Source organism: Neopelma chrysocephalum, unplaced genomic scaffold (assembly GCF_003984885.1).
Source record: "Neopelma chrysocephalum unplaced genomic scaffold, ASM398488v2 Primary Assembly neopelma1_189, whole genome shotgun sequence".
NCBI lineage: Eukaryota > Metazoa > Chordata > Aves > Passeriformes > Pipridae > Neopelma > Neopelma chrysocephalum.
Window position 1 is genome coordinate 469104 of NW_020897851.1, and position 16523 is coordinate 485626.

General features: G+C 46.3%; 1 protein-coding gene across 1 annotated transcript; it reads left to right on the top strand.

Annotated features, from left to right (window-relative positions):
- Positions 1–132: 132 nt before the first annotated feature.
- ARL8B (ADP ribosylation factor like GTPase 8B) lies at positions 133–16523 on the top strand. Its single transcript, XM_027702578.1, has 7 exons — positions 133–412; positions 8659–8739; positions 9325–9398; positions 9819–9912; positions 10510–10577; positions 10806–10876; positions 11661–16523. Exons 1-7 carry the CDS (start codon positions 290–292, stop codon positions 11708–11710), a joined length of 561 nt encoding a protein of 186 aa, XP_027558379.1. The 5' UTR covers positions 133–289; the 3' UTR covers positions 11711–16523.

Genomic DNA, 16523 nt, shown 5'->3' on the forward strand with positions numbered 1-16523 from the left:
GGGCGGGGCGGGGCCGGCGGCGCGCGCGGCCCGTGCCGGTGACCGCGCGGTCACGTGACGGCGGGGGGGAGCCGGGCGGCGAGCGCGGGTGTCCCGGACCGGCCCGGCACGGCACAGGATAACACGGCCCGGACCGGCACAACACGGAACGGCACCGCACAGCCCCGACCGGCACCGCACAGCCCCGCACGGCACAGCCCGGACCGCCGCAGACAGCGCCCCGGCCCAGCCCGCAGCGCCCCGGCCCGGCCCGCAGCGCCCCCGGCCCGCCCGCCTGCCCGCCGCCACCATGCTGGCGCTGCTGTCCCGGCTGCTGGACTGGTTCCGCTCGCTCTTCTGGAAGGAGGAGATGGAGCTGACGCTGGTGGGGCTGCAGTACTCGGGCAAGACCACCTTCGTGAACGTCATCGCGGTGAGCGGGCGGCGGGAGGGGCTGAGCCCGGGCCCGGTGCCCCGGGATGGAGCGGGGGGCAGTGGGTGGGATGGGAGGCTGTGCCTCCGTGAACCTTCGTGTGCTAATGGGACACCGATCCCACACCCTGGCACGTCCCTACAGCCTTGTGGGATTAGCAAATGTGGAGATAACATTGTGTGTCCTCAACTGCTTCCTCCCTTCGACTGTGTCAGTGGTCCTGAATGGTTCGAGGTGTCACCCACTCACGGTTCTCCTCTCAGTTGTTTGCTTATCCTGATTGCTGCAGCCTGTATCAATTAATCTCCTTTCTCTCAAAGTACAGCTTGCTTCAGAAGTACAACTAACAAACCTGAGAGCAGCAAAGTGCTGCACTGGGGCCTGCTGATGTGGTGGTGTGCCTGGAGCAAGGGAAGGAAGGGTGTGGAACTCCTCCTACACGAAGCTTTCCATTGTTGAATGAGATAAAGAGTAGCTTTGCCTAAATGGCTTGGTTGGCTCCACCAGTGTCCTGCTCTGTGGATATATGGGATGGAAAACGTTCCAGGAGACAAGTTTGGGAGCCCTTGTAGGGAGACTGGAATGGGAAGCTGAGGTGCCTTTTGGGTCTGCAGGGAGCATGAGGGATCTGAGTCCAGAGCCCCTGGAATGAGAGCTGATGTCTCCAGCCTTACAGGGAGCAGACCTTCAGCTTGTCTTTTGGGTTTTTTTGAGGCTGTCTCCATAACACTGTGGAATATTTGTATGAATGTATTTACTTAAGTGTCAGGTGAGTGAGTTGCTGGATAGGAAAAGGACTTCTGTTCTCTTGAATGAATTCATCCTTGTACACTGATGGATACCCTGGCAAAACGTAACCAAGGTCTTGTGTAGCTCAGGTGTGAGCACTCAGTGGGCTCCTTGATAATCCTGGGAAATGGGTCTGCCCCCATCAAAGGGCACTTTTCTCTGACTGGTTTTTATGTGAAAGTTGCTGAACTAACCCAAGAGTGCCAGAAGCCTGTTCTTTCACACGCTGCCACTACTTCTGGGCTTGGATTTCTAAACATGGAGCTCTGAAATTGTTGAACAACCTCGGTCTTTGGCTGCTGAGCTGATACTGCTCAGAGTGTTCCTGCAGCTTGGGGCTCTGAGGTTACCCTGCAGGTTTTTTGTCTGCTGGAGTCCTCATGGTGATGGTACTTGACAAAGAACTGTTGTGCCAGCAGCACATGTTCAGGGAGTTACCTGTGAAGCTATGCAGATATGTGGAGCAGTTCAGAATTGCAGCAGTGCTGCACATCAGTTTAGTCCATCTGAGTTGTCTCAAGTGGTAAAAGTTTTCCTAAGTAAAGCTGACACCAGCTTCCAGCTTCCTTTGCCGGGGGTTGAATTTTGCAAGGTTTCAACCATGTGTTAGGATCACACCCAGACATTTATCTGACTGTCATTCAAAGAGCCTTGCAAAACCCAGTGAAATAGGGAAGCTGTTGTGTGTGCTGACACAGCCTCGTTGGCTGGCTTGGTTTGGAAGCAGCAACTTGCGTTTCTGAAGCTTTTAATTAGGACATCTATGAACTCTTTACGAAAAACAGAGAGAGGGGACTTGCTCAGGGTTTTATTACTGATTTAAAAAAAAATAATAGCATAAGCTTCAGTCATTAGTGCAATATTGCTTTTTAGAGAAGTACTGCTGCCCGTGGCATGCAGAGATAACTTGGTAGTTGCTTCCCTGTCTGACTTGAGTTCAGAGTCTGCATTTGGGAACGAGCGTGGGAAAAGAATAACTGCTCTCTGCAGGCCTGTTCATGGGCTGGATGGATGAGGCTGTTGGGATTCCTTAAAACTAAAATGAAAGGAATGACACAGCAAGATGTCCTGTAGGATACCTCTAAAAGCTGGATTGCACATCAGGAACTTGGTATGGCTTAGAAGGTTGTGTTCTGTCTAATAGGGCTGTTACCAGTCTTGACAACAGTGAGTTTAATCCAATATAAATCTCTAATGTAATCTCTGCCCATCAAGTGAGGCATATGGAACTAGAGGGAAACTCAACCAAGGAAGCTTGATACAAGGCCTGACTGCTGCATGAGAGGCAGACAGTCCAGTTCTAGAATAATCTTCTAGATTGGTGCTGGGTTTGGACCATATTTATTCCTTCAGTGTAAACAAGCACTTGGTTTGTAATCAGACCAAACAAGGGCGTGGAGTGATAGGACAAGGAGGAATGGCTTTGAACTGAGAGATGGGGAAGTTGGATTAGATATTAGGGATAAATCCTTCCCTGTGAAGGTGGTGAGGCCCTGGCACAGTTGCCCAGAGACGCTGTGGCTGCCCCATATCTGGGAGTGTCCAAGGCCAGGTTGGAGCTTAGACCTGATCTAGTGAAGGTGCCTCTGCCCATGACAGGGGGCTTGAACTAGATGGGCTTGAAGGTCCCTTCCAACCCAAACCATTCTGGGATCAGTTTGACTGGAAGGTTTCAAGCCCAGCCTTAGCAGTGCAATCTCGTTATAGCTGGATGTGGCTAATGCAGCTTCTGCTTTGCTGAGGCTCCACATTAGTCACTGTCTCTAATTAGATATTAAGCCTAAGTTTTCCATGTGCGTGAGTAAACTTGCTCACAAGGGAGGATATCATTTCTTCCTGGTCCTAATTTCCCTAATGTGGAAGGCCTGTGGCTCTTATTTGGAGAAACTGCCTGTCATCCCGGGATCGCCTCTGGAATTGTCGGCTCCGTATCCGAGCGCTGGAAATGCCCATTATTTACAGAGGCTGCAGTATCTGGTGCCGTTTGCACGTCTGCAGCTCGTGGGTGTTCCAGCCTTTCTGCAGCCCTGCTGTGGAGCTGGGAGTGCTGGCCATGCTGGTGTGGGGAGGCACGGAGGGGCCCCAGCTCCTCCTCGGCCTGTGACGCAACTGAAACATGACTCAAGTAAACTGACTCTGCTCCCAGCCTGGGCAGCATGTGCTGCTGGAGAATGGGGCACTTGTTCCCTTTCAAAGGGGTATTTCATGGAAGAGTGGCATCTCCTGGCTTTTTTTTGGAAGTTTTGCTTGAAGCCTGGTAGGTTGATCCTCGATCCAGGTGTTTGGCACTGGAAGACTGAAGCTCGTTAGTCTGATCCTCCGATATAGTTGTTAAGCTTAAGAGCTAAACTCAGCCTGTTTGTGGTGACAGGGTAAATAAGGTCCCTTTGTAGGATTTGTGTCAGAGCCTGAAATTAGTGTGGTTTGTTTTTTTAACTTTGGAATATCCAACACACCTTGGAATGAGGCCTTGGTTTCTAGAGAGAGGCAATTCCTGAAGCACCTCTCAACAAAAGGTTCCTTTGGCCAGCTGGGAGCTGTGACTTCCCTCTGGCCTCATGGGTATTATAAGTAACTTTGACTTAAAGAAACCACATCGGCAAAGTGTGGAAAAAGGTTGTTCTAGAGAATCCCACTGCTGTTTTAGTGCCTTCTGGAACACTCAGGTAGGCCATAAATCCCATGTGTTGTCACTTCATACACACAGTAGCTAGGGGAGAAGGGTGATACACTTTGAAGTGTTGTGTTTCTTAATGGCAGAAGTCTCTTGAAATGCATTGCATCACTTCATTAGCTAATAAAGCTACCAGGAGGTGACTCATGCTCTGTCTTTGAGGTCCTGCTTGCTGTACCCCCAGCTGGGCTGAAACAGGTGACTGAAATTGGAATCTGCTTTTCCCATCCTGGTCCTGGGTTCCTGCAGAGCATTCTGTAAGAAATGGAAGAGCTCTAAGTAGTAACAACCTGGATAAAGATGCTTTTGGGACTGTCAGAGGCATGAAATGAGCTCTTACATGAATGACTTCTAGAGAGAAATATGCCTTTTTTTGTGGTAGTTACATGATAAGTGGTCTATGTCCTTTTAAATGTTCCATGGAATAGGGTTGGGGAAATAAAAATGTCTTTTCTTGTCATGTACTGTTGTTTTGCTTTCTGCAGCAATCATTCATGGAGGTGCTGCTGTGAAGCCTTTCAAGGGACTGTGAGATCACAGGGATTGAAGCTTCTAAACTAGAGGTCAGGCTCCTGAACTGGTCACAGGTAGCTGGAACACTGAAGTATTTCCAGAAGGAAACTGGACTACAGACAGTTGATTTGTCCATCTATGATGCACTGCTTGGTGGAGGCTATGAGTGTTGCAGAGGAGGCTTAGTGTGGGGTAGCTTGATATGCTAAAATTACACTGTTTTTAAAATTATTTTTTAAAGAGGAGATTTCTGAGAGATGTGGCGTTTTTTTCTTAGTGTGAAAAAAGAGAAATTTAGGGATGAACAGCAGGGTTTAATGTAATATGCTGGTTCAGGTGGATGGGGAGTGTCCTGGCTGGAATCCATACTCCACTGATGTTATCTCCTAGTTGGTTAAGCTTGTTTGTGATCTCTTCTAGCTGGATGAAAAGTAATATGAGTAAAGACAGAACAATCTCTACTGTGTAGTAACAAAGCCTATATGAAGAAATTGGTCCTGTAACAGTCATGAATCACATCAGCTTTATGAGATGCAAACTAAAGGCTGCCCTGACCTTTTCTGATGATGGAAAGAGTGTCCTTGTGCAGGCTGTGGAATCAAAATCAAGCTGCTTAGGGGGCTTGGTGCTGACAGTCCGGGTAACAAGGCCAGGCTGGACAGGGCTTGGAGCATCCTGGTCTAGTGGAAGGTGTCCCTGCCCATGGCAGAGAGTGGAAGAGGGTAGTTTTACAGGTTCCTCCCAACCCAAACCACTCTATCATTCTGTAGCTCCCTGGAAGTTGAGTCTTATGGCTGTGAGGAGGCAGATGAAGTAGCCAGAGCGTGGTTTTGTTTGTTTTGGGTTTTTTGACTCAAGATGACTGGAAATGGTAGGTTTAGTAAGCAGCTTGTAATATGAACAAAGTATCAAAAAAGACTAAACTTGCATCCCTTTTACACTGCTGGAATGTCAGGTGATGGCAGGTTTCCTCTGGGAAATGAACTGTCCCTGTAGCTGATGCTGCTGTGTCTGTGGGGATTAGTGCTGGTGTGGGATACAAGGTGAGCTGAACCCAAACTGATTTATGGAGTGCAGTGCAGGGACTTAGTTCAGTCTGGAAGCAGTTTTGCTGCTCTGAATAATCCTTATCCAACAGAAGTACTCATCCAGGTAAATGGGTTCATGTTGCACTAAAATCACATTTAGGTTCTCCAGGAGCTTTGAGTATCCAAAAGGGAGCATCTCTTAAACCAGGAGGCTCAAGGATCAGTCCCATGGGTTCCTTCTGCATGAGGCCTCTGAAATTCAGTCTGTTTAGTCTCCCTGTTCCTTATCTCCCACACAGGGGCTGGAGTTGAGTTTGTTTGCTGACCTTCAGTTTGTGTTAGCTCTGTATGGTCCGTGTGACCTCGGAGCTTGAGCTTCATTCATAATCACTGCTGGGACACAGGGCTGCTCTGCCAGGAGCCCTGCAGGGAGTGCAGTGTCTGCCTGGTGCTGGGTTTGTCAGCACCACTCTTGGGCAGTGCTGCTGTGTGTGACAGCAGCCAAAGGCTTTGTGATCAGGAATTGAAAGTACTGCTGCGCATATCAAACATGTTTTAAAGCTGGTGCCTGTTTTAGAAGGAGAAAGCATCATATTGTGAGCACACGGTGATAGGGCTGAGTAATCTGCTCTCCGAGGGAAGTGATTCAAGCAGAACTGCCTACCAATAAAGGCATATTCCTCTGGTTCTGCTGTGTGAGTAGCTTTTTGCATATGAATACTCTTAAGTTGCAGCTGAATTCCTGGCTTTTTTCTTCTGTAGAGGTAGTAAACAAAAGCTCCATAAATTCTGGGTTCAGAGAACTGTTCCTGGGCCAAGCCAGCTGAATGCAGTAGCAGAATCCATCAAAGGAGATCACTGCCTGCTTGCTAAATCCTCTACAGTCATTTTAACCAATTTTTGACCTGTCTGAAAAGAGAAGGTGACTGCCAGTAGCTTTCTTTGGGTACAGTGCCTGTGAGCAGAGGAACACCCACCCATCAGAGGGAGGCCTTCCAAATGAAGAGCTGAGTTGATCAGTGTGCTCATGGCAGTGCTGGATTGTCCCTCTGCAAAGCAGAGAACAGACAGTGAAACTCAAGTGTAACTGAGGACTCTGCAGTGGAGGTTTTAAGCAAGTCAGAGCAAGTTTTGGGATGTGCAGCGTGGGTAGGGAGTACTTGGGAAGGAATATGAGGTGCAGCAGCTTTCCAGAAGATTCTGTAAAAGCTTTCTTGTGGTGGGTCACAGTAATTTCTGCAATGTTACATTAAACACGTGGTAAATGAGGTGCTGATCTACTCTGAAGGAATTTGTATCCTAAAAGAGCAGCGAGAGAACTTGATACTGAACACATTGTAAATTAGTGGGATGGCAGTGGAGGGCTATAAACCCTTCAGAGGGATGGGCAGGAAAGGAGAGGCTTTGGGATAGGCTTGTGTGTCAGGAGTGTTTGCACTGTGTAGAGCTTGATGATGGTCATGATAAGGTTGTTTATGGGTAAGAATCAGGGAGAAGGCCAACAAGGCAGATGTCCTGGTGGGAATCTGTTCTAAACCACCCAACCCAGGAAGAAGAGGCACCAAAATACTCCTTAAGCAGCTGGGAGAAGTCTCACATTCACTAGGACTTGTTCTCATAGGACACTTCAGCTTCCCAGATATCTGCTGGAAATACAACACAGCAGAGGGAACACAGTCTGGGAGATTCCTGGAGTTCCTATTGATAGGAACAGCTCTCGAGTGAAGGATCTGGAAGTATCTGAGTGGGAATAGCTGGCAGCATATGGGGTAATGTGCAGCAGCACAGAGATGGAGGTTCAGGGAGAGCTTGGAGGAGAGTTGTGGGTGTGGGGTGTGACTGTGGAGGCAGGAATGTGGAGGCAGGAATGCCGTGGTGCTTGAGCAACCTGGCAAGTGACCCTTCAGAGGCAACGCTGGCTCCAGGAGCCAAACTGAGCTGCATCAGCCCTGGAAGCACAGCCAACCAGCAGCTGCTGAGCTGCACGTGATGGAATGGACAGTTCGGACACGGGGATTTTGGGAACGGGGAGCTGATGGACAGGCACCTTGCTGAGTTAGAAAAGTTAGAGTGTGTTCAGGAGCAGTGCTGCAGGAGCCTGATCCAAACTCCTCTGTGCAGCTCTGGTCCTGATACAAACCAGGAGCTACTGGCCTTCTTGGTCACCTGGTCACACTTAGTTGGTGCTTCCAGCTGGTGGAAGTTGGGCCCGAACTGGGGTGTGTGATGTGGGCTTTAAACCTGGGGTGGCCTCTCTCTGCAACATCAGGGGGAGATGCAGACTTTGCTGTGATATCACACCCTAATTAAACAACTGAATGCTTTTGGATCGACCTTAATTTTCTCAGATCTCGTTGACTGTCTGGTTCTATTACACATAATGGGTGTAGTGAGCTTCATAATGGCCACTGTGGTGATTCACCTTGTGCCAAACAGCCGAGGGAGCAGGGCAGAAATCTGGTGTTGATAACAATTGTTATGGCTCCTGGGTTGGCTGCGGGAGATCGCTGGGAACTTGGGAATTTGGCTCTCCAGCTGCTACAGATAAAAGGGTAACAGACAATAAAATATCTGCCACTGGAGAACCTCTCTAATGCACTGCTGTTTGCAGCAGTTCTGCCAGAGCTTGGAGTGATGCTGAATGTCTGGTGGAAGCAGGCTCAAATACTATCCAGCTGCATTTCATTGCCTTTCCCAGTGCTGAACAAGCTGGACACTGCAGCCTGGCAGGGAGCTGACCCAGCAGGTCCTTCCACTTTGCAGCCTTCTAACACTCCTCAGGGAGTTACCCCATACCTGTGGGTTGGAGGCTTCCTCCAGTGGGTGATTTATGACTGTGAATGCTGTCTGTAGAGTAGCTTGCATCAGAGGGAGAGCTTCTGGATATTTCTAGCTCCCAGGTAACTGGGAGATCCTGAGTGTAGAAATCCTGAGTTGGCTCCAGCAGAAGTAGGTGGATGGTTCTTTTCCTGTCCTTGTCCTGGCTGTCCATCTGTTAAGCTGTGCAAAGCACTTCTCCCAGGTAACTTTGCACCCTGGCTGCCTCAAGGCTTGAACAATTATTTCAGTGCTTGTAAGAAATGACTCGACTGACTTCAGTACACATGGATATATTATCTAGGACTTCTTGGCCGTGAAGCCTTCAGTTGGAAGGCAAATGGTTAGAAAAAGCTTGTGATATTTTACTGTGTAAACCAGCTGCGTCAGATAAGCACTAAATTTAACTTTCTTTTTTTTTCCAGTCGGGTCAGTTCAGTGAAGATATGATTCCTACCGTGGGCTTCAACATGAGGAAAGTTACAAAGGGTAATGTTACAATAAAGGTATGTTGCCTTTGTTGACTGTTGTCTTCAGCTTCTAGTTTAAAATGTACGTGCTTGCTCTGTTTTGCTTCCAGCCTTGGGACAAATATAGAAAACTGAAGAGGCTCAGCTAAATCTGTCAAGTAGCTTAAGAAGACATTTATGTTTATTTATGGAGTTTCTTAAATGAGAATCTGTGTGTGATTTCCAGGTTCATGGACTAGTTAAAGCAATCTTGTGATAGGGCTGTCTGGCTTTAATCTGAGTGTTTAGGGCCCAGAGATGCTGCTTGTCTACTCATCAGGATTGCTTACATCAAATGCAGAGTTTGAAGTCAGTGTATCACAGTTTCCTGTGTACTTCAGTGTGTAACCTCAGCTCCCAGGTGTGTTCCTGCAGCTGCTGCAAGGTGCTCTAGTTTGCATCCCCTGCTGTGGGCTGTAAGATCTGAGCAGCTGTAGGAGGGATTAGCTCTGGTTTAACACGGGAGGGGCCCAGCAGCTGGCTAAGGAGAAAGGAGAAACTGTGTGTTGATTTCTTGTCTTATCTGTGCCTGACACGTTTAAAACAGTGCATGGCTAAATTGTCTTTTTCCCTCGCCTCAAGATCTGGGATATAGGAGGGCAGCCGCGGTTCCGGAGCATGTGGGAGCGATATTGCAGAGGAGTTAATGCTATTGTGTAAGTGCCTTCCCTCAGCTCCTACTCACCTCCAGTGTGCTGCTCTTCTGGGTGAGCCTCCTAACAGAGCATGCCTCACTCCCTAGTTCTCCTTGTAATTCTGAAACTGTTCTGCAGCCAGATTGACCTGTTTTACCCCTGAGTTCAGGGCTCAGGATGGGTTGTTCTTTCATCTTTCTGATCTGGAGTACTAACTCCTTCCTGTCTGAACTGGGTGGCAGTGCTGTCTAACTCAAAGCATCTTCCTTCTACTCTGGTCCTAGGGAATTTTTTTCTTTTAAAGAACCACATTCTTTGCTTAGAAGCCCTGGCTTTGTTTAAAGCCCTGTTGAATGTGCTCAAACCTGACAGTGTAAAGGAAAGACTGATGTTTCTGAGGGAGCTCAGTCTCACTGACCTAACCTGAAATTCTCTCTAAAGCTACATGGTAGATGCTGCAGATCGTGAAAAAATAGAAGCCTCTCGAAATGAGCTGCACAACCTTCTAGATAAGCCACAGTTACAAGGAATCCCTGTAAGTAATATCACCTTAAACAGTATTAAATGCTTGAGGAATGTCATAACTTGAGCAATTCTGAAGTCTGCCTTGAACTCTTAATTGTAAGGCCTGACCTCACTGGTCAGTGTAGGCATGAACAACACCTGCCCCCAGTGCCTTAACTAATTGTTGACCTCAGCCCATCTTTCAGTGATCTTATTTTGTTCAGTGCCCGCAAAAAAAAAAAGAAATAAAATTAAAACAGTAGTTCAGAGGTTTCCACAGTATGAGTTGGTGCTCTTGTCTAAAGGTTAAGCAGAGTGTAATACAGAAGTGTAAATTAAGTTTGGGGAATCTCAGATGAAACTCTGCTGGGATTGTTCTCAGTTTTGTCAGCTGATGTGTTTCTGTGCTTGCTCTTTGCACAGAACAGTTTATTTGGACCTCCACTTTCCCTGTGACTAGGTCAGGCTGCCTTTTTGATCTGGTTTAATAGTGAATATCTCATTCCATTAGATTTAATAGGCAAGTGCAGACTGTTTGTGAGACTCCTTTAAAGTGGAGTTCGGGGGTTTTGTCTTTTTGTTGTTTTTTTGAAGCAAAGCTGCAACCATTTCCTTCTCTGGATTTCAGGTTCTAGTACTTGGAAATAAGAGAGACCTTCCTAATGCTTTGGATGAGAAACAGCTAATTGAAAAGATGTAAGTCTAACCCTTCCTAAGAAACATTTTTTTAACTCAGTAATTTCATGTACATAAGGTTGTTATTAAATCAGGAAGCTTGCATTTGAAAGCAGAAAACCCAGCAACAGGAGGTAACAACATTGTACAGAAACCAGTTATGTGGAGAAGGTGAAGGGGAGCATTTAGGTTCTCAGTAAGAGTCCCTGTGTAAGAGAAATTCATGCTGAAATGTTCTTTCTTTCCTAGGAACCTCGCTGCTATTCAGGACAGAGAAATCTGCTGCTACTCAATTTCTTGCAAAGAGAAAGATAACATAGGTAACTATTAACCCAAAATGCTGAGCTTTATGAAGAGCTGTCAGAGGATGGGCTGGGGGATGGTGCAACTTCTGAAACACACGTTTCCTGACTTCAGGAAATCAGGGAATCAAATGTGTGAGTGCAGTGGGTAAATTCAGCATAACTCCTGATGGCAGTGAGGAAACTTGACTGGTATTAAAGTTGTAGGGTTGTAGTTACTGAAACAGATGTCAGTCCCTGTGAAATGTGCTCCTTTCTTCAGTTAGGTTGCAGGAAATAGCTGACCAGTCTCACCATTAGCTTGGCCTAAGTGATTTTATACTTTATCAGGTGCTCTCACCTCTTTCTCACTTGGGGAGGAGGGCAAGTACTTGCAGCAAGTTTTTCCTCAAGTCATTCCCTTGAAAGAATCACCTTTCCTTGCTGTTTGTGCTGTGGAATCTGCTAACCACTGCAGCCAAACAGTGCATCTGTCTGGCACTGACAGCAAATGCTTTAAAACTTGTGGAGTTCAAAGGCAAATTATTGGAGCCAATAAGGAAGCATCAGATTAAGGGATGTCCTTTTCCTAGTGGTGTAGGTGACTGAGGAACCAGGATTTCTGCAGCAGTGACTTTGTTTGTTACTTGAAGGATGCTGGGCAGCTACAGGATCCAAAGCACAGACAGCAAGCATTCCAAAAATTATCCTGTTGATCTGCCTTGAACCATCCTCTAGAGAAGAACTTGGATATTCCTGTACCAAAGCCATGCCAGTTATACAAATACAGACACTTGAACACCTCTCTTCTCTCTCTCTGTAGATATCACGCTTCAGTGGCTTATTCAGCATTCAAAATCTAGAAGAAGCTGAAGTCTTCCTGGAATCTCCAGTACCAGTTGGCCATAATCTCAATTGTCCACTTCCCTCCATAATGAGATACTACCCAAAAATCCTGTATCAAGAATCTGCCTTTTCACGGTTCATTTCTCATGTGCACTGCTGAAGACTTGTATTCCTATTCTGTCACAAAACAACTAGAGTTGTCATGATAAAGTCAGCACAAATATTTATTTTACAACCATCTGTGGTGGGAGGGTTGTGGGGGGGGGCTTTTTAAAAAAATATCTCTACCATGTTAACTACGATGGTACACTCTGTTCTGGTTTTTCAGGGCCAGGTTTTTATATGATTTTCAGCAAGTGTTTTATTTCTAGTGTTTAGTGGCTTGAAGATGCTGATGCTTGACAGCATTAAGATTCTGTAAGATGCCACATCCAGTAGTTAGAAAACATTTAAGCGTGAGTTGTGGGATACTGATTTATCTCACAAATGCATGTGATGTGTGTATGTAAGCAGAGAAATGGAAACTGTTTGCAGAGGGGAGCACAAGGCATAGATCAGCATCACTAACCTACAGCTGAGATCCTGTCACTTGAAAAAGAAAACTCTCATGATGAATTAGGAAAGAGTCATCTTTTAAAATCGTTCTGTTGCTTCTGTTTAACATTTGTGTGGGGGATGGGAATGGACTGTTCTGTAAACTTTCGAAAATTGGAGTATTCCAGCATGAAAACAAATTGCTAGGAACATCAGGCTTTGTTCAAATACATTCTTCTGTCTCCAGATCCTCGTGGTCTCTGTCTGAAACCAGAACATGCATTGTGAGCAGCTGCATGACACCCCAGTTACTGATGTTCTTGTATCCAGGCGGTTGTTGCCCTCTAGCACACTATCTGTGTAATTGTCTAGTGTCTCTCCTGCTCATGGAATGGCTGGGCACAGTTTCACCTGGTGCTATGGAATACCTGGGCTATTGTGACAACTCTAGACCTGCCTGCTTTTCGATGTAACCATGTGCAAAGCCTGTAAGATGCCAGATGAAATGTTCTACTGTGTCAAAGCACAAGAGAGCCAATGATCCTGTCTCTTGCCCAGCTCCTGCAGCTTAGGGAAGTGTGTATAAACTCAAGATCGCAATGTTTTTGCAGCTTTACTTTCTCAATGACTTCAGCCTATTTAAAGGGACAGACTTGTTGAGACTGGTTTGTTCATCCAGCAGTGTCAGCGTAGCTTTACTCGTGTGTGCAGATCCATGGTTCACCTGCCCGTGTTGCCTCACACTGTGTGTGATTCCTCACCTCAATGTGGTTTGCATCCCGTGGGAGTCTTTGGTTGGGAACATGCTTAGTCCCTGTCAGCTGTGACAAGCCAGTTTTAATGCAGACTGCCATGGCCTTACTGTTCTGTACCACCTCTGGCACTGTTGCACAGACACTACAAGCTGCCTGCGTTCAGTCTGAAGTTGCATTTTAACTTTTTGTCCCCTTTCGGTTCTCTGAAGCATGATTTCAATTAATTCATACTCTGGTGCTGTAGAGGAGAGGGTAAATTAACTTGCTACTGTAGTCCCGAGTTCACCAGGAACTGCTACAGTTACCTTTATTTAGCAAACTTGCTTGTGCCTAAAATAAGGAACCTAAACTAGAATGTGTGAATCTTTGTGGGGGACCAGGTCACTGTTTAGTTAACTGGCCTATAGCTAAACTTGATGTGTTTGGTGTTTATATACTTCACTGCTTTCAGCGTTTATGGCATCCAAACACTACCAATTGTTAACCTGTGCATTACTCTCTGCATGTGAACAACTTATACAATTACTGAACTTTGTAAATACGTGAATTTTTTTATTTAGGTGGATGCATATGTTGGTTTACTGCTCTTCAGCTTTATTCAATAAACTTATGTTTTGAGGGTTGTATTGACACTTAACTGACTGACTTGAGTTGATGTGGCCGAACTCATGGAAATACACGATGGGATGTGTGTCTCCTCTCCCAGAGATGACAGTGGGGGAAGAAGGATTGGTAAATACCTGAGCTGATTTAGGTTCAGTGGCTCAACTGTTCCAGTGAAATGCTCATAAAACTGCCTTTGAGGCCTGGGGTTTGCTCAGCTTACCTGAGCAAGCTCAGCTAGTCAGTCTCAGCAGAATTCAGTGCTCTTTTATGTATATAAAAAGCACTGGGCAGCTGAGGGGTCAGAAGTAGGGGCAGCCTTCTGGAGCTCTGTTTTCAGGAGAGACGTGCATGTGTCTGCAAGCTTCTTTCTTGTCAAGCCTAGAGTAAAACCTTTGTTTTTCTAGCACAAGTGTCAAATCTTGCAGTGCCTGATCATTCACTGCCAATTAAAGCAGAAAGATTCTTATCTCAGTGGGAAGTGAGGCTTTTGTTGACTGAGGTCTCCAACAAAATCTTTGCTGTGATTGTAATCTGGAGTTTCATTGGCTGTTCCTCCCAAAGGCTTTTGTTGCATTAATGTCTCTTAGGTCACTGATAATTTATAGGACTGTTATGTCACCATCTTCCAATTAATGGTAACAAATTGGATGTCTTGTTTCAGGGCTTGCCTCCACGGAAGCTTCCAAACTTGCTGGGCTGTAACAGGTTAGTTTTTAGTACTGAGAGCAGGTCTTTTAGCATCCTTCAGTGTAACTTGGCTGGTGGGAAGGACTGGTGAACTGTTGGGTAAAAGAACATGTGTGTGTTTCTTTGGGAGTTTCCTGCATGCAAAACCAGCTCCCCGGAGTTCACAGTCCAAAAAAATGCCTCTAGACACAAATCTGAGAACAGGATTAGTGCACTAAGCTTTGTCACCCTGGTTGGTCTGATACCAGAACCAGTCACTTCAGTAAATCAGCTGTGGTATGAACTGGCCAACAGCCCTTGATGTGGTATTTCAGTAATAGTTTCTACTTCTACGTGTAAATAGGGAGAACCACAGGGGCCACCTGTGATGTGTGCGCTCTAAAATTACTTCACAAAATAATCCCACCTGGGTTTCACAGCTAATTCTTGTGCTGTTCTCCCAGATGTCCTTGGTTCCTCACGTGGCAGGAAGGAGAGCTGGGAGTGGCTGTTTGATTCCAGCGCAGAGGATTGCACTGGTCCTGTTTCAGGGCTTGATTAACTCCCCAGCTGCCTTCCCTTTGAAATAGGAGGTGTGGTGAGTCTTTCCAGGGAAGGGAGGCTGTTCTCAGCACCTTCAGCCTTGCACTGGAAAAACTGCTCCCTCGTCTGGCACAGTTATGGCCAAGGTTAAATCTTGTGTGTTCTAACAGGGGTGTAGAGCATTAGCAGTGCTGTTTGCTGAGTTTGGATGCTAGAGCTCTGTTCTAGTCATCAAATCTCATGATGATTACGTGTCTTGGGCTCTGTAATGAGTCTGGACAGTAAAAAGAGGCTGATTAAATGTCCCGTTCTCCTAAGAAAAGTTGCTTTTGGGGGAAGGAATTTTGATAACATAAACTACTGTACTTAACATCAGTAGCACAGTCCTGACACTCTCCTCTGATGGAGGCCTTGGCTGTTGGCATAATAAGAAATGCACATCTTGTGAAAAGGCAAATGTTGAGCCAGAGAGAACTTTTGGTGGTGAATCTACATGAAGTTAGGCAGCAGTCCTACCTTTGTGAGCCCCTGGTGTGTTGTCAGTCTGGTGTCCTGGTGATTTACACCAGCCATGAACTCTCAGTCCTTGGTGTTGGGTTTATTCAGTACAAGTGATCACGGAGCAGCAATGATTGGATTAGGAATGTTTGTGTTTGCACTCACAGCTCCAGGCTGTGTGAAAGGTTTCCTTGGAGTGTTCGTGTCCTCTCAGCTTTGTGTGGATGGTGGTTTCTCTAAGTGCAGTTACAGTGCAGGGTAATTCTCCTTATCACCGAGTACAGCTGAGGGTCTGAGCAGCTGCACAGAGCAATTCAGTCCCACCACTTGGCAAGAGGAATGATGCCCAAAGGTGGAGCTGGTTCGTGATCCGTGGAATAGTCTGGTTTCTCACTGCTTTATGTTTTCTCTTTGCATCTTGATGGAAACAGGTTGGAAAGATGGTCCTTTTGGGATGCTGACATATCAAACTGCATAATCTTCACTTTCTGCTAGAAGAAAGGCCAAAGAAAATGCCTTAAACAGTCTCTCTGTTTATTAGAGGAATGTTGTGCAGGGATCTCTAATAACCTGAAGTATGGCTTAGCTGGATTATAAAGCTTTTAGCTTTCCTGAGGTTTCATTTTGTCATTGCTGTGGCTGTGCAATGGCATGTCATGGTTTGCTTTGTGCTTCCTCCAGCAGCATGCCCAGCACTGCTCCCCACTGCCCTGCCCTTGCACTGACCCTGACTCGAGTGTGAATTCAAAAAGGGAGTGTAAATCAGGTTATTTTATCTAGATTTCTGAGATGACACGGCCAGCAAAGCAGTCAGTCGTGTCAAAGGAGAAGTAATGTGTGAGTGCCTGACACTCATGTGCTTCAGGGCTTTTATTCCCCAAAAGTGAGTGCAGAACTTGTCTCACTAGATCATGAACCTTCAGTGAGGGCTCTGTTGCTTTAGGGCTGCAGATGCTGGATGTTAAAGTGTGTCTTGGTGAAACATTGGGGTTTTCTCTTGCATGTCACTCAAGTGACAAACACAGAATGGCACTCGGAGCAGGTTTGCACATACTCTTTAAAAAAGAGAAGTGAAATACTTGATGTTTTTATTTCCCTCACAGTGGAAGGTGGGTAAGTAGACCTTTGTGCCAGGATTAGTGCCTTTTAATTACGACATGACAAGTTTTATTCTGTTAAAGGCAACATCTATCATTGTGATAATTTTGAAGTGCTTCAATAAAGTGTTGTTGAAAACC